This window comes from Dermochelys coriacea, chromosome 1, assembly GCF_009764565.3.
Source record: "Dermochelys coriacea isolate rDerCor1 chromosome 1, rDerCor1.pri.v4, whole genome shotgun sequence".
Classification (NCBI taxonomy): Eukaryota; Metazoa; Chordata; order Testudines; family Dermochelyidae; genus Dermochelys; species Dermochelys coriacea.
This window is the reverse complement of record NC_050068.2, coordinates 200174199-200197459: the sequence shown is the minus strand read 5'-3', so window position 1 is coordinate 200197459 and position 23261 is coordinate 200174199. Positions and strand designations below refer to the sequence as shown.

The following is a 23261-nucleotide window of genomic DNA, read 5'->3' as shown; positions in this document are numbered from 1 at the left end:
ATGTCTGTTTGCTGCTTGAGAAGCAATAACATCTCCTGCTGCATGTCTCTGTCCTTTTCCTGCACCTTTCTCCTCTCCACTCTATCCCTGGCCTGCTGTCCTCAGGGATGAACATCCAAGCCCTGTACTTGGTATCCAAAGCAGCAGAGACTTGCAGGATCTCTTGGAACATGCCATCCCTCTTCTTCCTTCTCTTCGTTATATGGCTGCAGTCCAGTCATGGTGAGTACGACCATGAAGGGAAGAGGCGGGGAATGAAGGGGATAGCTCATGGGCATGAGTGTATGCATATAGGGCAATTGAACGGAATACTGGCACTGTTTTCCACAGGCGGTGGTGATTTTAGCTGATATCTCATTCCTGGAAGGGAACAGATCCTGCAGGTGTCTGGCTGCAAACCAGGGTGTATGCTGCCAGCCTGTGTGCTGCAAAGGTTCTGGCTGAAGTAATCACTGAGTGGCGTAGGAAAGTGTCCTACCGTAGCAGAAGAAATAAGAAAGCCCTCACCAGAAACCTTTGGCCGAGGAGTGCACACTACATCTAGAGAAGTTTCCACACGATCTCTATGGAGGATGCACAGAACATCCTGGAGCGCAGAAACTGTTCTGCAGGAACCCTCTGCCTAACTCTAGAGGGGGATGAAAAGCAGATAGCAACTCTACCTCTATTGGTTATTTCACTACCTTACCTAGCATCAGTAAAAAAGAGTAAATCTACAGATGTGTCCTGCAACTTTGGGCCTTCCATCCCTGCAATTTCAAAGCAAACTGCATACTTATGAGAAATTCCTTCCCTTGCATCAGGCTCACCTATGTTGGATTGTAGGGACTAGCTGGACTGTGCAGGACTCAAAAATATGTCCTGGCTTGCTGCACCACTGGATACCTTGGTTGCCTGTCCCCATTCTCCTCCTCGCTGTTCACAGCAGAGGGCCTGAGACTCAGGTTCCTCCAAAGAATCCACAGGGCTCTTGGGGGAGATGGTAGTGGGCTCTCCATCAAGGACAGCATGTAGCTCTTTGTAAAAGTGGCAAGTCTGCAGCTCCACACCAGAGCAATTGTTGGCCTCCCTTGTCTTCTGGTATGCGTACTGCAGCTCCTTTACTTTCACGCAGCACTGCTGTGGGTCCTTTTGTAGTCCTTTTTTCCAGTTTGCAGAATATGTTCTGTACTCTTCAGATCTAATATCATTTGATGCCCCCTTTGATAATTCAATCCTAAAATAGAAACTCTCTTTTGGGCTACATAGATTTCCCCTCCCCCTTGGGATTACAGCTTTTGTACTCTATGGTAGCTGTAAAATAGTCACTGATGGGAGACACCCCATAGCCTCTGGGGTATGTCTGAAGCATGCAACTCAGGTTGCAGCACAGTGTAGAGTTGGTTGAGAATAAAGGATGTCGATTTAGGAGCTTTGCGGGTTGCAGTCTTGTATCAGACTGTCTTAACCTCCTGGCTGGAAGACATCTGGTGTTGCAGAAAGCGACTTAACACAGTGGATGGTGCTTTCCACTCGTCAGGCAGTTCCTATGTTTCTCCAAGGTACCTTCTACCTTTCTCCAAGGTAAGGCCTTTTATCATGAGAAGTTGTTCACAAATCTTGGGGGAACTTGTTGTCTTCATGACAATTTGATCTCTGATCATTTCATCTGTTAAGTTGACAAATTCATGCAGCCTATCCCTGGCAGGGCTCATGTCAGATGACCCCAAGGCACAGATATTTCACTCCCAGTGCCAGAGCATCAAGTTAGGCCTGGTCTACATTAAAGAGTTAAGTCAATGCAAGGCATCTTATGGTGACCTAAGTATGTAAGTGTCTACCCGTTAATTTCAATCCCGCCGACAGAACTGCCCCACTCTGCCAACTAAACTCCAATTCCATGAGCAGCGTAGAGTCAAGATTGATGTAGTTAGATTGATGCAGTGTCAGTATAGACAATGCGTTACTTACATCAACTTAATGGCCTCCAGGAGGTGTCCCACAATGCCCCTCCTTGACCTCTCACCATTTTGAACTCCACTGGAGTTATGCAGGAAGGTGCCCCTCCCCTTAAAACCCTCATGAATTTTTGGAATTCCATTTCCTGGTTGCCCAGCTTGGAGAGCTCACTTAGCAACTGACTATGCTAACTACATGTTGCAGGCACATTCCTGCCTGTACTACACAGGAGGTGTTGGATCTCCTGAATCTGTGGGGAGAAGAGGCTAGTAAGGAACAGCTCCGATCCATCTTTAGAAACTTAAATATCTACAAGCAGATCACTTGGGGCATGGGAATTGGACTTTCCAGAAGTTTTCACAGATACTCCAGGTGTTGCAGAAAGGTTCAAGAACAAGATGCAGCTACAATATAATTTGTTTCCTGTACAATACAAAATGCAAAACATACCAGTTGCAGTGAGACAACCACTCAAGAAGATTCTGAAACAACATAAAGCAGATACAATTGAATGAGTTGATTCATCAGAATGGGTTTCTTCTATCATTCTCACTAGGAAGCCCAATGGTGCTATCCATCTGTATGTGGACTTGAGAGATTTAAACTCCAGCATAGTTGTGTATTGTCATCATCTATCCAACATCAGTGAAATACTGCTCACCTTGAAGGAGGCAAGAGTCTTTATGACTTTTGATTTATGCTCGGCTTACCACCAGATCCCCTTAATGGAAAAATCCCGCAAGTACACAGCTTTCATCACTGCAGAAGGTTTTTTCCAATTCAAAATAATGTTGTTGTTTGGGATTAGCCTCTACAGCACCAGTATTCCAGAGAATGATGCATGCAATCTTTGGCGAGAGAATGGGTGTTACACTAGAATGTCATCTTGAAAGTAAGAATGGCAAAGATGAATCTGAATATGATGGCATGCTAAAAAAGGTTCTAGAAAAACTTTGATACAGATTTACTATTAGCAAGAAGAAATGTCAACTCCGTACCAACTCAGTGACCTGTCTAGGGCATAGAATCTCTCAGAACGGCATACAACCAAAACCAGACCTAGTGAAAGCCATTTGTGATGACCACAGCCTGACAAAAATGACAATCTTCAGTCCTTCTTTGGATTATGCAAATACCATTCAAAGTTTGTAAAGAAGTTTGCTATGAAAGTAGTTCTGCTGAGTCATCTCCTAAAAAAAGGTCATGTAAGGTTTGAATGGGTTGAAGTGTACAAGAACAGCTTTAACAAGATCAAATATGCACTGTCCACGATCCTGGCTTTAAGACCTTTTGTTTCTGTGAAACAAACAATTGTCACAACAGAAGCTTGTGAGTAAGGTCTTGGTGCTGTCTTGACTCAGCTAAAAAATGGACAGGAGTCACTATTGCATTTGCCTCCAGAGCCCTGACTGATTCTGAAAAATCTGATTCTGTCTCTGCGAAAGAAGTTCTGGCATGGTTTTGGGCAGTAAGACACTTCAGAACTTACTTACGGGGCAGTGGGAGATTTATCTTAAGATCTGATCATAAACCTCTTTCACCTTTATTCATCACATGAGGTTCTGGAAAAGCAACTCCAAGAATTGCCAAATGGGCTACCAAACTAAAGGACTTTGATTTGCTGACAGTGTATCTTCCAGGAATCAACAACACCACTGCAGATTCTGTCTCGCCTGCCCATACCTTACCATGAGGTTGCAATAGAGAAAGATGATGGAAGAGATTGTCCTTGCACAAATCTCTGCTACAACTCAATCTCAGAGTGGGTAACAGCCATGAGAGAAGACAAGGTACTTCAGGACTGTGATGGGGTTGCTGTACTCACCGCTTTGTGGCTGTCCTGGAGATTAGTTCAGTCAGGCCAATGCCCCTCCCAGCAATTACACCCTGTCTGTTTCTCCTCTGCAGCCTCCCTCTCACTTCCAGGAGCTGCAGCGTCCTCTTTGTGACTCAGCCCTCTGACTAGGTGACTATTGTGGTCTCCGCTTCTAGGTGCTGCAGTGTATCAATGTTCCTGCTCTCCAGCAGTCTTCCGCTTCATTAGCTCATGGTGCCACTCCTGCAGTGGGGGAACCTGGGCCCATCCTTTACTTCAGGTTCTGGCTCAGGGACCCTCTATACAACAGCCAAGATCAGTTCCCTGCATCTTGCTGCCTTTCCCTGAGCCGCTTCCAGACCTCCTGGCCTGCCCCCATCCTCTGGGTTTGCCAGTCCCTTCACTCCCTCCTCCCAGGGAGTAACCCAAGGCTACCTGCCTCTGTAGCCCCCGCCACATCTCCCTTCTCCCAGAAGTGACTGCACATACCTCCCTGCTAATTCCCTGTCTTTTGTAGAAGCCTCGCCTCTCTCTCACAAGTGAGCTTCTCTCTGATTAGCTGCCTCCAACTCAAAGCTCCCCTTTTGCAAGCTAATTAAGTGATTGGGTCCACCTGACCTAATGCAACTCTTGCAGTTTCAGTGTGGGGAGCACACCCCATCACAAGAACCTAAAGACTTACATAGTCAATGGATGGTCTTACATGACAATGACACCAGAACACTTGGAACCATATAGATATGTATCACATGAGCTGTCCTTTGTAAATGAATGGGTTTTGAGAATTGACCATCTTGTTGTGCCTACACTTGTGAGACAACGATTAATTCACCTGGCAGATGGAGGACATATGGGGATGAGTCTAACCAAAAGACGACTGCGATAAGACTTCTGGTGGCCAGGGATGGACAAGCAAGTTGAGGAAATAATCAAGACTTGCATGGCTTGTGCTAGAAGTGATAAGTCACCGAAAACCTTCAGCCACCTTCTCACACTAGTTCATTATCCCAAGTGTCCATGAGAGAAACTGGCTCCTGACCTAATGGGGAGCATTTGAAGGTCAGTCTGTTACACAGAGGTTTGTCATAGTATGGTAAACTATCATTCAGATTGGCCAGAAATTACATTCACTGGAAAGGTTACTGCTGAAATAGTAAACAAGTTAAAATCATCAGTTTTTGCCTGAGAAGGCTTTCCCAAGGAATTGGTAACTGACCATGGAATGCAAATAACTTCTGCTGAAATGCAACACTACCTCATTAGCAATGCTATCAAACAGAAAATGGTTTCTTTATGCAATCCAAAAGCTAGTGGCCTACTTGAGATAATGAACAGATTGGTGAAAGAAAGTTTACAACTTACCAGTTTTCAAGGGAGACCAGGGAAAGAAGTTTTACATGAAACACTGTTTGCTTATGGGACTACTCCACATTCAACACCAGGAGCATTGCCCTTTGAACTGTTACGAGGACACAAGGCTGGTAAATGACTTACTACCTGTCAGGGGCCTACATATTCTCCTTTTTTCAACCAAACCTTCTCATGAAACAATTTGTGAATGTGTTAAGAACAAACAGGAGAAATATAAGCAGTGTGTGTAATGTAAGGTGCTAAACCTCACAAATTTGAAATTGGAGCTCTTGTTTGTGTGAAGCTGTCATACAAAGTCAAAAAAGAATGTTCAAGATATTCCTTTCCTTTGCAGATACTAGAAATATGAAAAGATTCTGCTGGATTAATAAATCAAAAGAAATAGAACACTTCAAGACTGTCCGCAGCTCATCAGCCAGCAGCTGAAGAAGAGAATGCTGATTTCCACTTTGGACCAGAGAATGTTGATGACACCAATAATAATGATGGACAATCTATAGTAGTAGGAATTGCTCCACTGCCTTGTCTTTTTCCTGCCTCTCTGGGTATTAGGAGAAGTGTGAGACAAAGGAAACTGCCTAAAAGATTGGAAGACTTTGTTACTGGACTCAAGTGATGGTCTGGAAGTGACTGAAGTTTTACAATGGTTATTCTAAAGGGGAAAGATGTGTTGCATCTAGTTAGATGCAGATAGCTATCCCAGTGTGTGTTTCTAAATTTGCTCCAAGCGGGCTCCTGTAGCTTTGAGTTCAGGAATTACAATTCCCAGGATGCAGCAGGGGAGAGGGAGGACTGAGAGGAGATGGAAAAGAAGAGAGTGAGGGGAATAAATCTTACCTTTGTTGTTATCACGCTTCCACAGCCTTTCTCAAAAGGGTCCAGGTACAAAACAGCCACAGCTTATGGCTAAAACACAACTTCTCACCTGACTTAATGAACCCTACCTATTCTTAGCCATCATTGGGAATTCCACTGTCTTTGAAACCTTGCAAGGGGCTTCTGCCATTTCCCATGGAAGAGTATTCTACGATCTAGTGGATCTCATCATTAAGAAGATGTTATTGATACTTCTTGCTTTTTTTTTTAAGGCAATATAAAGCTCAGTACTTGGACAACTTCTCAAATCTCATTGGGAAGAAGTATAAAAAGGCCGTTTTCAGGCAGTATGAAGATGCCAACTTCAATAAGCGTCTGGAGACTCCTCAGCCCAAGGAAATGGGAATTCTGGGCCCTGTTATCAGAGCTCAGGTTAGAGACACAATCAAGGTAAGTGGCAAGGGCCAAATACAAAGACTGTATGTACTGTGGTGTAACTTACTGTAAATGCAAAATAACTTACAGTAAACAAGAAAGAGCTTGTGTTGTATTCTTTGTCACATAAGGTGTAATGATACAAAGAGTGGCCATATTTGAAGGTATGAGCACAAGGGGACAGAGTTAAGTTTAAGTTTGCAATCCTATCTCTGCCATCCCTGACTTTGAGTGCTGGGTTTATCAATCTAAACTTTGCATTGACACTTGCTTTTTGTAAAGAATATTTAGAATAGCTGGTCCAAACCCCCAACTCCAAACACACCTGAACTTTGGGGAAGTTTGGATCTGTGTCTGAACTTTAGGAACCCATAATCTCTACCACTTACTGTTTAGCTGTCTCAGACAAGGGTACTCAGCCTTGAAAGCTGAAGAGCCACTTTGATGGGAGTCATCAAATGAAGCTAGAGAGCTACACAATACTGACAGCATGATGTTGAGATGTTATGTTGTATCATAATGGTGTGTCCCCTGGACTTGCCGCCATTGTAGATTGATACATCCCAAAGCCGTACAATCCTTAAATGCCATGACGATTTTGTGGCTCCGCAATTGAATTCAGTGCACTGTTTCTTCTCTCTCCATCTGGCTCCATCCTTGAGCATTTCTCTTCCCTCGCCGTCCTCCTTGGCTCCTAGAAGCTGGGAAAGGGATGGGTGTTATCCTCTCTCCCCAGTTTTCACTGCTGGGAGGAATGTCAAGGGATCCCAGGTTACAGAGGTGTAGCCGTGTTAGTCTGTATCAGTAAAAACAACGAGGAGTGCTTGTGGCACCTTAGAGACTAATAAATGTATTTGGGCATAAGCTTTCGTGGGATATAACCCTCTTCATCAGATACATGGAGTGGAAAATATACAGCACATGAAAAGATGGGAGTTGCCTTACTCCCCACTTGGTAAGACAACTCCCATTTTTTCATGTGCGGTATATTTATACCTGCTTACTGTATTTTCCATTCCATGCATCTGATGAAGTGGGGTTTATCCCACAAAAGCTCATGCCCAAATAAATTGGTTAGTCTCTAAGGTGCCACACGTTGTTTTTACGGAATTCCAGTGATTCCAATCCATGGCTAGCACTCTCTATGGCTTCATGTGCCTGGCCCTGTGGGAAGTGCTCCTGAGGATGGCAGTCTCATCAGCTGCCTGAGACCAGGCCGCACAAGAGGAACCCCAATCAGTGCGGTCCACAAATGTTCATGTTGAAGTAGAAGCTTCTGGTTTAATATCCCCAGAGTTTTCTTTTAAGGAGCGTTTCTTCTCCTGAGCACTTTCAGTGCTGAAATCATGCAAGTTTTGCTCTCACTGGGATTTACCCAGACCAGGATTCACTGAATGCTGAACTCAAACTTTCTGCATCTCCATATCTACGTAGATTGTATTCAAAAATATGGCCAGTCGACCCTACAGCATTTACCTCCACGGAGTGACGCTTTCAAAAGACGCAGAAGGAGCCACTGATCCCCTGGATTCCACAGGTCAGAAACTGTTCACATTTGCACAATATCAAAAGTGTTACTTTGTGTAGGGTCTGTCTTTGCCTTAGGAGGTCATGTAACTGATTAGGGCACAGGAGTGGGAGACCTGGGTTCTGTTCCCAGCTCTGCCACTGACCTGCTGTGTAATTTTGGGAAAGTTGCGTCTCTTCTCCGTGCCTCAGTTTTCCCCATCTGTAAAATGGGGATTATGATAAGTGCCCACTTTTGTAAAGTGCTTTGAGATCTACAGATGAAAAATAAAATGTAAATATGCTAAGCAGCACCATTATTTAAAATATCTGTGTGGACGTGGTCCTCGACTTCAATGAGCTAATGTCAGTTTACACCAGCCAAGAGGCTCGCTGATGTAACATAAGAACAGCCATACTGGGTCAGACCAAAGGTCCATCTAGCTGCGTATCCTGTCTGACAATGGCCGGTACCAGATGCTTCAGAGGGAATGAACAGAATAGGGCAATTTCCAGTGATCCATCCCCTGTCATACAGTTCCAGCTTCTGGTAGTTGGAGCATGGGGCTGGGTCCCTGACCATTTTGGCTAATCGCCATTGATGGACCTGTCCTCTTATCTAATTATTTTTTGAACCCAGTTATACTTCTGCCCTCGCAAGGTCCCCTGACAATGGGTTCCACAGGTTGACTGTGGGTTGGGCAAAGAAGTACTTTCTTACTTTTGTTTTAAACCTGCCACCTATTAATTTCATCGGGTGACCGTTCGTTCTTGTGTTATGTGAAGGGGTAACTAACATGTCCCGATTCACTTTCTCCCCACCAGTCATGGTTTTATCATATCTCTGTCATATTCCCCCCCACCCCCCGCCACCCCGCCCCGCACACTTAGTTGTCCCTTTTCTAAGCTGAGCAGTTCCTGTCTTTTAAATCTCGGCTCGTACGGAAGCTGTTCCATTCCCCTGGTCACTTTTGTTGCCCTTCTCTGCACCTTTTCCAATTCTGAGATACCTTTTTTGAGACAAGGTGACCAGAACTGCACTGTTCAATGTGTGGGCGTATCATGGATTTATATAGTGGCAGTATGATATTTTCTGTTTTAATATCTATCCCTTTCCTAATGGTTCCTAACATTCTGTTTGCTTTTTTGACTGCTGCTCCTGCACATTGAGTGAATATTTTCAGAGAACTATCCATGTCGACTCCAAGATCTTTCTGTTGTAGAAACAGCTCATTTAGACCCCATCATTTTGTATATATACTTGGGATTATTTTTTTCCAATGTGCGTTATTTTGTATTTATCAACATTGAATTTCATCTGCCATTTTGGTGCCCAGTCACCCAGTTTAGTGAGATCCCTTTATGACGATTCACAGTCAGTTTTGTACATAACTGTCTTGAGTACTTTTGTATAGCTGCAAATTTTGCCACCTCTCAGTTCACCCCCTTTTCCAGATCATTTATGAATGAGTTGAACAATATATTTCCTAATACAGATCCATGCAGGAACCTGCTATTTACCTTTCTCTGCTGTGAAAACTGACCCTTTATTCCTACCCTGTATTTCCTATCTTTTAATTAGTTACAGATCTAGGAGAGGACCTTCCCTCTTATCCCGTGACCGCTTACTTTGCCTTTGGTTAGGGATTTGTCAAAGACTTTCCGAAAGTCCAAGTACTACATCTTCAAAGTCTTTCCATGGCTAAATAGTAATGGAGGAGAAGAAATATTAGCAAATATTAAGAGGCATAGCTAAGGGAAAAAGAGAGAGAAATGTTTTCTGCTGTGATCTGAAATGAAATGGAGCTGAGAGATACAGAAAGAGCAGCAGGAAAAGTCATCAACAGTGGTAAGACTGTGTATCCGCAATCTTGGGTAGTGAGGATGCTAGTGCTGGTCAAGCAAACGAGAGACTACACAGAAGTTAAGGGCTATGAAATAATCTGTAGCCAGTCCATGGAAGGCTTTAAAGAAGGAAGAGGGGACACTTTATTTCCTGATTCCTGTAAGGAATGGGGGAGTCAGTGGATTTGTTCAAGGACCGGAGAGATGTGATTGCACTTCGTTGTATGAGTCAGACAGCAAGCAGCATTCACAGTGGTTTGCAGTCAAGCTGGAAGGGCGTATCAAGTGGGGTCTGATTCTGTTCAATGTCTTCATCAGTGATTTAGATAATGGCAGAGAGAGTAAATTTATAAAGTTTGTGGATGATACGAAACTGGGAGGGGTTGCAAGTGCTTTAGAGGATAGGATTAAAATTCAAAATGATCTGGAGAAATGGTCTGAAGTAATTAGGATGAAATTCAATAAGGAAAAATGCAAAGTATTCCACTTAGAATGGAACAATCACTTGAACGCATACAAAATGGGAAATGACTGCTTATGAAGGAGTACTGCAGAAATGTGATCCACTGTGACCCCCGGATTAAAGCTAAATATGAGTCAACAGTGTAACTCTGTTGCAAAAGAAAGCAAACATCATTCTGGCATGTATTAGAAAGAGTGTTGTAAGCAAAACACAAAAAGTAATTGTGTTCTACTCTGCACTGATTCGGCCTCAACTGGACTATTGTGTCCCGTTCTGGACACCACATTTCAGGAAAGATGTGGACAAATCGGAGAAAGTCCAGAAAAGAGTAACAAAAATGATTAAAGGTCTAGAAAACATGACCTTTGAGGGAAGATTGAAAAAACTGGGTTTGTTCAGTCTGGAGAAGAGATGACTGAGGGGGGACATACGTTTGCAAGTACATAAAAGATTGTTACAAGGAGGAGGGGAAAAAATTGTTTTTCTTAACCTCTGAGGCTAGGACAAGAAGCAATGGGCTTAAATTGCAGCAAGGGAGGTTTAGGTTGGACATAAGGAAAAACTTCCGAACTGTAAGGGTGGTGAAACACTGTAGTAAATTGCCCAGGGTGGTTGTGGAATCTCCTTAATTGGAGATTTTTAAGAGCAGGTTAGACAAACATCTGTCAGGAATGGTCTAGATCAGTGGTCTCCAAAGTGGGGTGCGCAAGACAATCCATTGGGGGGCGTGGCAGGAGGAGCTCTGCCGGAGGGGGGGGGGGAAAGGGCGGCCGGAGGAGTGGTGCCCTAAGATTGGCTGCAATGCTGCCCCTTATAGTGTGCCGCCCCAGGCACGTGCTTCCTACGCTGGTGCTTGGAGCTGGCCATGCGAGGTATCCTGAGGGAAGAGTGGGAGTTCCACAACACGGAGGGGTTGACAGTGGCGCCCTCACTCTTTCGTTTGCTTTCAGCATATTGCGACATATTGCAGTTTACATGTGCCTGGTTAAGTGGATTTATGGATTATATTATCTAGTTTGAACTAAACTAACCCTCACAAAATGAACAAGTGGCTTAAAAAGATTCCTGCAAAGAAACCGCGGGTTGAAGATAATATTAATACTGCAAGCACAAGCGAACAACAAGAAAATGGCAGAGCTGGCAGTTCTCCTACTCCTAGTACGAGCTCTTCGCCAACCACATTACGAGGTAAAAACAATGACAATCTAATCAGATCTGACAAGAAGTCGGCCAAAAAAATTGAAAATGGTCAAGAAGGCTATTTGAAATATGGATTTACATCCACTATCGTTAACGATGAACCTCGCCCTAAGTGTATATTGTGCCTTGAGATACTAGCTAATGATAGTATGAAGCCATCATGATTAGCAAGACATTTAAAAACTAGCATCCAGAATGTGAAGACAAACCTCTACAATTTTTTCATGATAAATGTTTAGAAGCCTCTTTTGAGGTTTCTTTCTTAATAGTGAAAGACAAAAAGCCATATACCATTGGGGAAACACTTGTTCTTCCTGCCGTGGTAAAAATGGATGAAATAATACACGGAAAATAATATGGCGACAAACTAAAATGCATTCCTTTGTCAGCAAATACTATTGGAAGACTCATAGAAAACATTACTGAAGATTTGAAGAAACAAGTATTAGAACAAATTACCCAGTGTGGGAGGTTTGCTATACAGTTTGATGAAAGTACAGATGTTTCTAATATGTCTCAGCTTGTGGTATTTGCTAGATTCTGTTTCAATAATGAAATACACAAAGAACTACTTTTTTGTGAGCTACTAAAGGAAAGAAGTACTGGAGAAGATATATTCTCAACAGTAAATGACTTCTTTAATAAAAACAATGTTTATGGAAAAGTGTAACCACTGATGGAGTGGCTGCTTTGACTGGAATAAAGAAAGGATTCCGGGGTAAGGTTACAGAGAGAGTACCACATGTGAAAATCATTCACTGCATCATTCATGGGCAAGCTATTGCTGCAAAGAAGTTGGAGCCAGAAGTGCACAAAGAGCTGCAGGATGTCATTGATGTAATTAATTTTATAAAAACAAGACCTTTAAATAGTAGAATCTTCTCAATACTTCGTAATGAGATGGGGGCTGACCATGAAAATCTTTTGTAACACACAGAGGTTCGCTGGTTATCTCGTGGCAAAGTGCTTAAAAGAGTTTGTCAAACTTAAAGATGAGTTATGCATTTTTCTTTTACAAAAAGACAAGTGTTCCAAATTTGCTGATCTTTTCTGTGATGACAAGTGGCTGTCAGTAGTATGCTACCTAGCGGATATTTTCAAAAAAATAAATACATTTAATCTGTTCCTTTAAGGTAAAGGTGACGTTTTAACAATGAGTGAGAAAGTAACTGCTTTTTGAAAGAAACTTGTGCTACGGAGAGAGCATTTTGAAAACAGACGTTTGGAAATGTTTCCATCTTTATGTGATTTTGTTGCAGAAAACAATGTAAGTGTGTCACCTATAAAAATTCTCATATCTACACACTTAAAAAACTTGGAAAAAGAATTTTCTAACCTGTTTAAAAATCTTCCAAACAAAGAGTTTCAGTGGGTTTTGAACCCATTTGTTAAAAATATAAAAATGCAACACCTTCCGATTAGTTTGCAAGAACAACTGATTGACATCAAGGAAGATGGAAATTTACTCGCCGAATTTCAACAAAAACTTTTGCATAATTGGTGGATGGGATTGAAAAATGAGTATCATGATTTAATAAGCGCAGCCAACGATGCACTTCTTCCATTTGGATCTACATATCTTCGTGAGGCATCTTTTTCAGCTATGACAGCCATTAAAACCAAGGTGCGAAATAAACCGAACTTAGAACCAGACCTTCGAATCGCTGTATCACAATGTGTTTAAACCAAGATTTTCAAAAATAATGAAGCATATTCAGTCACATTGCTCTCACTAAAAATATTATTAATAATAATTTTTTAGTGAGAGCAAAAAGGTTTTTTGTACTGTTAATAAAGAAAATAAAATCAAATACATTATTTAAAAAATATTGTTTATTTCATCTTTATCTCATCCTTTTTTAATTTCTATTTTTTGTGTTATATAATGTACATAATAATACAGTAGTACATGTCTAATTAATACATAAATAAATATACATATATTGAGGGTGCATGCTCAAAGTTTTTTTACTGATAGGGGTGCGCAATCAAAAAAGTTGGGAGATCACTGGTCTATTACTTAGTCCTGCCATGAGTGCAGGGGACTGGACTAGATGACCTCTCAAGGTCCTTTCCAGTCCTTTGATTCTATTTCTGTAGCATTAACTTCAACTGATTAGATGCTGTTTTATGGGTGGTTGTTTGGTAAAGGAAGAATGTAGTGAGTAGCAGGTTTGTTGTAGAAATAGAATGGAGCTGGTTTTAGCCAGGACGTATGCTAGAGCTAAGGTAATTCCTTCTGAATCTGCCTTCCCACCAGTGTGCAGTTCACTGTCACAATTAAAATGTAGAATTTTCTGCTCCAGATATGAACAGTCCTTGTTCAACAATTTTTTTGGCCTTCTGTAGTGCCTTTTATCCATGGATCTCAAAAGCGATTTACATCCATCATTCATTTAGCTTCATGACAAGTCTCTAAAGTAAGTGGTATAATTCCCATATAGCACATGGGACCTTAGCAGTCAGAAAACAGTGACAACACATTTTGCATTCTGCAGTGGACACAAAGCATGTCTCCAGGCTGTGCTAGAGCTTTGGACAGTCCAAGGCTGTAACTTAATAACAGAGCATAGTTAAGCTCCTTTCTGCACTGCAAACAGGAACTCTGTTGTAAGCTACATGGGACAACCATGCTGTATCTAGGGCCCCGTACTCAGTTGTTATTGAAGTGTAGATCTGCCCAAAGTACATATTGAACTTCAAGTGCCTGAAGGTGCACTGACTTCATTGGAGCTATGCCAATTTACACCAGCCATGAATCTGGCTCTAAGTTTGTAACACCTATTAATGTTTCTCTCTTTTTATTTCTCCTTCAGACAACAGCACCCTGAGTAAAGCAGTTCAACCAGGGGAAACCTACACGTATAAATGGAGCGTTGTGGACACCGATCAGCCCACTGCACAGGATGCCCAGTGTCTAACGAGATTCTATCACAGTGCTGTAGATGTAACCAGGGATATAGCCTCTGGACTGATTGGCCCACTTCTGATTTGTAAAAGGGAAGCACTGGACAAGAGGGGTGTGCAGGTATGATCATGTTCTGCAGCCTCTGAGAGAGAGAGAGAGGCTCCTGTCCGTATGTGTTTGAACTACAGGGGAATTTGGTTTCATTGATTGTTCCCTTAGAGAAAAGGCCTCTAGAACTGAACTGGGATCGGATCACTAGTCGTCTGTAGAAGTCAGTCTCAAAACCCATAGAATGTAATGAGGTATGAGATCCTTTGGATAAGTTCTTTGAACCACCCTACAGAACTCACTAGTTGGGACATTAAATTCTATAGGATGAGTCAAAAAACCTAAAATAATGGGATAGTTTTGTATCAAATTCTATAGGACTTTTCTACAAGGGCTGCTTACAGTGATAGTTTTTAGCTGCATGCTGGCATATGTGGCCCCGGATTTAGAGTGCTCCCTGGCGCTTTCAGTTAGAAAGATCAGGCTGCTAGTGATTTCTTTCATTGTGCTTTGTTTGCCAAGACAAGAAATTGCAAAATCCTGGTTCTAGACACCACTCTAAACTTCCCCAGAGTTTGATGGTATGCAGGGAGAAAGGGAGGAAGTTCTGACCCTGGTCTATGATAGCTTCTGACCCCAGTCTATCATAGGTTTAACCTAGGTCTGGTAACCCCAAACTTTGGGGATCCAGAAGCATTGCAAGGGGGTTGCTGGGAGAGTTCTTCTTTCACTTCCCCTCCATGTGGCCAAAGGAAGGAATCTACTTTGAAAGTGACTCAAACACCACCCAGAAGTAAATGGAAGCAGTGACTTAAGCACCTGCACATACAGCAACAAGTGGGCCACTAGGGGGAGCCCAGCTCATAGCCACTGTGCTAGTAGCTGGTCCAGTGTCACCCAGTGAGTCAGTTGCAGAGGTAGAAATGGAACCCAGGAGTCCGGAACCCCAGTCCCTTGCTCTAACTACTGGACTGTGCTTCTGTTTACTTGAATGGAAATTTTGCCTCTGGAGGGATGGCGAGATTAGGCCCTTAATATACCCCACTATGTATCCATTAGCTGCTTGCAAAACTTACCCTGCCATGTCTGCTGTCTTTCAGAACAAGGCGGATGTAGAGCAGCAGGCCGTGTTTGCCGTGTTTGATGAAAACAAGAGTTGGTACTTAGAGGATAACATCAAGCAGTACTGCAGCAACCCCTCCACCGTCAAAAGGGATGATCCCAAGTTCTACAGGTCTAACGTGATGCACAGTGAGTGGGAAACTAGGCCCAAGTTTGCAAAAGCTCATGTGAGAGCAAGTACCCAGATGGGTGCTTATTCTGCGGTGCAAGGCAGGCATGGGGATTTCCCAAGTGGCAGATACTGGCCCCTGAGATTGTATGCTGAAGGATGAATGTGTGCTGAAAGCACGAATGAGCAGAGTTCTGGTTCTGGCTTCATGGATCTGCTATTTCCAGAATTTCATAGGGCACGGTTTGGGCAACTTAGGCACAAACAAGCTCATCATGAGCCGGGCAACTGTAAATCGAGAAGGGGAAGTGACAGTGGTCTCAGCAGCCCTGCATGGGCTTCTGGGCCACCAACTACAGTCCATTGAGGCAGCACCCGGAGGTGGGGGGTGGACGTATCAGTGACAGTGGGAGATAGAGAGAGGTAGAATACCTGGGTGAGGGAGGGGGGGCCTAGTAAAAGTTTGTGTAGAGCCTCGAAGAAGGGAATAGATACTGGGAGTGAGTGGTTATAGTAGACAGGGGCTGGCAGGGTTCCTGGGGTGGTGACCAGGAGCAATCTGTGATGCTGCGCCTGTTTGCCCTGGGGTGGATGGGGGAAGGAATCAGGAGGCTAGTAAAGGGAAGGATGTTGGGAAGAATCCAGAAGTCAGCCAAACAGCTGCATGCCTCGTACTGCATGCTTTTGGGTTTGGAGCAAGCAGCAGCTATTAGCATGGCACTAAGCAATTTGTAAGTGTTAATGAGTCTGTTAATTTGAGAGAGTGAAGGGGGGCATAGCTGCACAGCCGTGTGGGGGGCCCTCAGTGCATGTAGTTCTTAGAAGCCGCCTCCTCAGGGCCACAGCACAAGAGAATCAGGAGGGAGCATGTGGTCCAGTAACACACAGGATAGCAGAGCAGCCAGAGAAACTGCTGATACAACACTAGCCTCTGGGGTTTCCTCCAGTGTTTGACTCTAGCTTGTGAATCTGAGCATGTGTCCTGAAGGCATATGCCCTCCCAAAATAGCTGGTGACAATGATGGCACAAACACTGGGAGCCCATTTCTCACCCTCCCCAGTGTACCCGGCCCAGGTCACCCACAGGCCTGTGTTATACTGTGAGTAATGCAGAACCCAAAAGTGAAAAGTAAACATAAGTGTAATTGACTCATAGTCTATTTTCACGGCTAGCTAGCTGAGAGAAATGTACAAAATCAACAATTCAAAAAATATATATTTGAATTCTTTCACCCTGAATCCAATAAAGGGTGAGTAGGAACAGAGGTAAGGACATTTTATTTTAATATGTGATTTTTTTAACCTAATGGTGTCCCTTCAGATGAAGGTGACTGGATTGTAGCCCAATTTCATCAGAGTGCCAATAATCTTTCTGTCTGGATACAAAGATGTCAGTTCCATCCCTGATGTCAATCCATTGAAAGCATGAATTTGGCTTACCGTCTTACATGCTGGTGAGGCTTTAAGGTGCTGTAACAGCATATCTTATGTTTTGTTTTAGCAATAAATGGCTACATGTCTGACAGCACTGAAATCCTGGGATTTTGCCATGACGGAATTGTGCAGTGGCACATCTCCAGTATTGGTACCCAGGATGAGGTGGTGTCCGTACACCTTTCTGGTCACAGTTTTTTGTCTCGAGGGAAGTATGAAGATGTACTGAATCTTTTCCCCATGAGTGGAGAATCGGTCACTGTAGAAATGGACAATGCTGGTAAGTGGCAGAACTGCTGTGTTTGTTTAATGATCTGCTAAGAGATTTTGTATCTAGAGTCCATAAGGACTCATAAAAATAGAAAAGCTTTGCATAAAGTGCATACAAAATTTCAGCCCATCTACATCTTTCCCTAGATTACAGCAAGAGTGATTGATACACATGGGGTATATGTATGCTGGCAGCACATGACACAGCAGCGCTGTTGCATATGCTATACTTACTGATGATTCTGTTTTGCTTTTGAGCAGTCCCCCAAAAAGTCCTTACTGTGGCACTAGTTGTATAACTGTCATTTGAGGCACAGTATTGAAGTTCTCTGTCAAAATCTATAGAAACTGAAAAATGTCCACATCTAAACCAGCAAGCCAAATCCTAAAAGCCATACATTGAGTACCTGTTCACCCTTCTGCATTTAGAAAGGAACATCCTGACAGTGTCCCTTTTCCATAGCAAGAGCTGCTTTTCCCTCTTACTCTGGCAGCAGTGAAAACACGTGGTGTAGGGACCCTTGCGTCTGCTCTATTCTGCTGTAGGATATGTAGCTTTCCACTGGTGTTAACCACCATAGGCTGGTTAAAATGGGCTTATGGCCAAATTATACTGGCATCACTGAACAAAATGGCTGCATCACATGTCAGGATCTGGCCCACCAGTCATTTAGGAGTGAAAGAATGTTGGAACGATCATAGATTCATAGATATTAAGGTCAGAAGGGACCATTATGATCATCTAGTCTGACCTCCTGCACAAGGCAGACCACAGAATCTCACCCACCCACTCCTGCGAAAAACCTCTCACCTATGTCTGAGTTATTGAAGTCCTCAAGTCGTGGTTTAAAGACTTCAAGGAGCAGAGAATCCTCCAGCAAGTGACCCGTGCACCATGCTACAGCGGAAGGCAAAAAACCTCCAGGGGCTCTTCCATTGGTGCCCTGGAGGAAAATTCCTTCCCGACCCCAAATATGGTGATCAGCTGAACCTTGAGCATATGGACAAGATTCACCAGCCAGATACCCAGGAAAGAATTCTCTGTAGTAACTCAGATCCCACCCCATCTAACATCCCATCACAGGCCATTGGGCCTATTTACCATGAATAGTTAACATGATTTTGGCAATTAATTGATCTTTATCCCATTATACCATCTCCTCCATAAACTTATCGAGTTTAATCTTAAAGCCAGATAGGTCTTTTGCCCCCACTGCTTCCCTTGGAAGGCTATTCCAAAACTTCACTCCTCTGATGGTTAGAAACCTTTGTCTAATTTCAAGTCTAAACTTCCCAATGATCATTTATATCCATTTGTTCTTGTCCACATTGGTACTGAGCTTAAATAATTCCTCTCCCTCTCCTGTATTTATCCCTCTGATATATTTATAGAGAGCAATCATATCTCCCCTCAACCTTTTTTTAGTTAAGGAGCTTGGCTTGTTTAGCCTGAGTCTCCTTTCATAAGACAGGTTTTCCATTCCTCGGATCATCCTAATAGCCCTTCTCTGTACCTGTTCCAGTTTGAATTCATCCTTCTTAAACATGGGAGACCAGAACTGCACATAGTATTCCAGATGAGGTCTTACCAGTGGCTTGTATAACAGTACTAAAACCTCCTTATCTCTACTGGAAATACCTCGCCTGATGCATCCCAAGACCGTATTAGCATTTTTCATGGCCATATCACATTGGCGGCTCATAGTCATCCTATGATCAACCAATACTCCAAGGTCCTTCTCCTCCTCCGTTACTTTTAATTGATGCGTCCCCAGCTTATAACTAAAATTCTTGTTATTAATCCCTAAATGCATAACCTTACACTTCTCACTATTAAATTTCATCCTATTACTATTACTCCAGTTTACAAGGTCATCCAAATCTTCCTGTATGATATCCCATTCTCTCTCTCCCAAATTGGCAATACCTCCCAGCTTTGTATCATCCGCAGACTTTATTAGCACACTCCCACTTTTTGTGCTGAGGTCAGTAATAAAAAGATTAAATAAGATTGGTCCCAAAACTGATCTCTGAGGAACTCCACTGGTAACCTCCCTCCCAGCCTGACAGTTCACCTTTCAATAAACCCACTGTACTCTCCCCTTTAACCAATTCCTTATCCACCTTTCAATTTTCATATTGATCCCCATCTTTTCCAATTTAACTAATAATTCTCCATGTGAAACGGTATCATATGCCTTACTGAAATCTAATTTAGATCCACTGCATTTCCTTTGTCTAAAAAATCTGTTACTTTCTCAAAAAAGGAGATCAGGTTGGTTTGGCACGATCTACCTTTTGTAAAACCATGTTGTATTTTGTCCCATTTACCATTGACTTCAATGTCCGTAACTACTTTCTCCTTCAAAATTTTTTCCAAGACCTTGTCAAACTAACAGGCCTGTAGTTACATGGATCACTTTTTTTTTCCTTTCTTAAAAATAGGAACTATATTAGCAATTCTCCAATCATTCGGTACAACTCCTGAGTTTACAGATTCATTAAAAATTCTTGCTGATGGGCTTGCAATTTCATGTGCCAATTCCTTTAATATTCTTGGATGAAGATTATCTGGGCCCCCCGATTTAGTCCTATTAAGCTGTTTGAGTTTCACGTCTACCTTAGATATGGTAATGTCTACCTCCATATCCTCATTCCCATTTGTCATGCTACCATTATCCCTAAGATTCTCTTTAGCCTTATTAAAGACTGAGGCAAAGTATTTGTTTAGATATTGGGCCATGCCTAGATTATCCTTGATCTCCACTCCATCCTCAGTGTTTAGCGGTCCCACTTCTTCTTTTTTTGTTTTCTTCTTACTTATATGGCTATAGAACCTTTTACTATTGGTTTTAATTCCCTTTGCAAGGTCCTCTACTTGACTTTTAGCCTGTCTCACTTTATCCCTACATGTTCTGACCTCAATAAGGTAGCTTTCCTTGCTGATCTCTCCCATCTTCCACTCCTTGTATGCTTTCTGCTTCTTCTTAATCACCTCTCTAAGATGCTTGCTCATCCAGCTTGGTCTACAACTCCTGCCTATGAATTTTTTCCCCTTTCTTGGGATACAGGCTTCTGATAGCTTCTGCAGCTTTGATTTAAAGTAATCCCAGGCCTCCTCCTGCCTTTAGATCCATAAGTTTTTCAGTCCAATCCACTTCCCTAACTAATTTCCTTAATTTTTAAAGTCAGCCCTTTTGAAATCAAAAACCCTAGTTGCAGATTTATTTTTGTTAATCCTTCCTTTCAGTTTGAACTGAACTAGCTCATGATCACTTGAACCAAGATTGTCCCCTACAACCATTTCTTCTATGAGGTCCTCACTATTCACCAAAACCAAATCTAAAATGGCATCCCCTCTAGATGGTTCAGCAACTACTTGATGAAGGAATCCATCAGCTATCACATCTAGGAAAATCTGAGCCCTATTATTATTATTAGCACTGGTCCTCCAGTCTATATCTGGGAAGTTAGTCTCCCATGATCACGCAGATTCCATTAGTATTTACTTCATTAAAAACATTAAAAAGGGCTCTATCCATATCCAAATTACATCCCAGCAGTCTATAGCACACCTCAAGCACTATCCCAGGGGAGGTTCTAGTAGTTTTCTTCCCCAATGTAGTTTTTGCCCAGACGGACTCTCTTATCCATTCCATCGCTTCTTATTTCTTTACATTCTACCTCATCATTGATATACAATGCTACTCCACCACCTTTACCTTTATTTCTGTATTTCCTAAACAGCACATACCCTTCAATACCTGTAGTCCAGTCATGACTACTATTCCACCATGTTTCTATTATCCCTATAATATCTGGTTTCACTTCCTGCACCAGTAGCTCTAGTTCCTCCATTTTGTTGCCTAGGCTCCTCGCATTGGTGTACAAACATCTTGTTTTTTGCAGTTGGTCTCGCTCACATTCTGTACCCGATTAGGCACGGTCGTTCTACAGCCAGTATAACCTATTAGACTGGTATCCACACTGCCCTTCCTCCTTCTATCCATTCTCCTACCCACAGCTGTTCCTTTCTTACTTTGTTTTCTTCCCTCTAAAGGCTAAAATCCGGTGTGGAGATTACCTGGACATCTCCCAACCATCTCCCCCAAATTCCTAGTTTAAAGCTCTCTTTATCAGTTGTGCCAGCCTCCATCCTAGAAGTCTATTTCCTTCCCTACTCAGATGAAGTCCATCCCAAGAGAACTGTCCTCTGTCCGTGAATGCCTCCCAGTGGCCATACATCCCAAAGCCCTCCTTATAGCACCACTGCCAAAGCCATCTGTTGATAGTCATAATCTTGTCACACCTTTGTTGCCCTTCTCCAGGAACAGGCAGAATCCCACTAAAGATCACCTGAGCCTCGATTTCCTTAAGCATCTTCCCCAGCCTAGCATAGTCTCCCTTAATACCTTCCAGCAAGAATCTAGCCGAATCATTTGTTCCCACATAAAGGATAATTAGGGGATTCTTTCCCGCTCCCTTTAGGATCCTTTTCAACCTCGGTCTACATCCCATATCTTAGCACCTGGAAGACAGCACACCCTTCTATTCTCTGGATCAGCTCTGGTTACAGGCCTGTCTATTTTTCTCGTTAAAGAGTCCCCGATCACATAGACCTGCCTTTTCCTGGTGACGGTGCTATTCTCCAGTCTATCCCCTGTTCCCTGTGGCTGCAAGTTCTTTCCATTCCTATTCTCCCTTGTAATCCTCTGCAGCCTATCCCATATCCTCCTGGGGCTCATATTTGGTGTAGTCTCCATTGACTCTTCCCCTTTTCCTATAGGACTAGCCGCTGTTCTCTTCTTCCTTGCCCTTCCACCTTCAGTGACTACCTGCTGATCCCCTTCATTTTCCAACTCTACAAACCTATTCTTGAGCTCTATTTCTCCTTCACTAGCCCGTCTTTTCCTCTGCCTGGTTCTTTTAGTCACATGCTTCCACTGACCACTTTCCTCACCCAGCAGTCTCCCCTTAGAATTCCTCAGTCCTGCTTCCATCTGCAAATCTGAGCTTTTCCCTTCAGTTATCTCATGTCTTTGCTCCATCATCTGCTCAAACCCCTTACTAAACTCAACCAGACTTTCCACCTGCATCTCCAAACCTCGGATCTTTTCCTCCATCACTCTATCAGACGGCATTTCATGCAGAAAAAACTCTTACCAGGTCCCCCGCTCCAGGATCATGTACATACCACGGCTTCCACATCCAGTCATCCTCATTGTGTCTTCCACTACATAAGTCACTCCCACTGCTGTCTCCATATCTATCATCGCCTTCCCACCTAAATCCTGTTAATCTGGGAAACACAAACCACACCAAAGCACCACCACCCACAGCAAAATCAAACCCCAAACAAGCACCACAATACAAACTCCTCTTTCAAACTCCCACTGAAACTCCCCTGTTTACAGCTCTGTTTGCTGGCTCCTGTGCCGCTGCAGCTGTCTGGATCAAACCAGTGGTCCATCTAGTTCTAGTATCCTGTCTCTGAGAGTAACCACTATCAGATGCTTCACATAAATTTGGAAGAAATCCCACAGTGTGGACAATTTTGGAATAGCCTGCATATAATGGAAGATTCTTCCTAATCCCAGTGGTTGGTCGATGCCTTGAAGAAGGGTTTAGATCCCTTAGTTTTTTATCCTGTTTAAAATACCTGTGAATGTTGTCCTTGTCCATATAAATGGCTAGTTCTCTGGAATCTACTAACTTCTTGGCTCTAGCGATACCTTCTGGCAGTGAGTTCCACAGGCTAATTATGCATTATGGTTATTTTTTTAAAAGGAGAAATGTTTACTTGAAGCTGGAAACCTCCATCAGACTTAACAGAAATCTCCAAAGTTGTGCTTTTGTACTTCTCCATCATTATTGTTTGGTTTTAGTATGTGATTACCTCCTTCCCTCCCTAGACCTTCTTTTCCAGTTCTTGTAAAAGGTGCTCATTATTGCTGACTTTGGAAATAATGTAAGGTAAGCA

The 23261-nt window shown here is 42.9% G+C and overlaps 1 protein-coding gene across 1 annotated transcript in view; it reads left to right on the top strand.

The window, feature by feature from the left end:
- LOC119852838 (coagulation factor V-like) overlaps nt 1–23261 on the top strand; it is a 78883-nt gene that overhangs the window by 19625 nt on the left and 35997 nt on the right. Inside the window, exons 8-12 of the mRNA XM_038394706.2 lie at nt 6214–6391; nt 7811–7913; nt 14207–14418; nt 15447–15597; nt 17079–17291. Of these exons, the coding sequence (XP_038250634.1) occupies nt 6214–6391; nt 7811–7913; nt 14207–14418; nt 15447–15597; nt 17079–17291 (857 nt within the window). The remainder of the gene's footprint in view (nt 1–6213; nt 6392–7810; nt 7914–14206; nt 14419–15446; nt 15598–17078; nt 17292–23261) is intronic.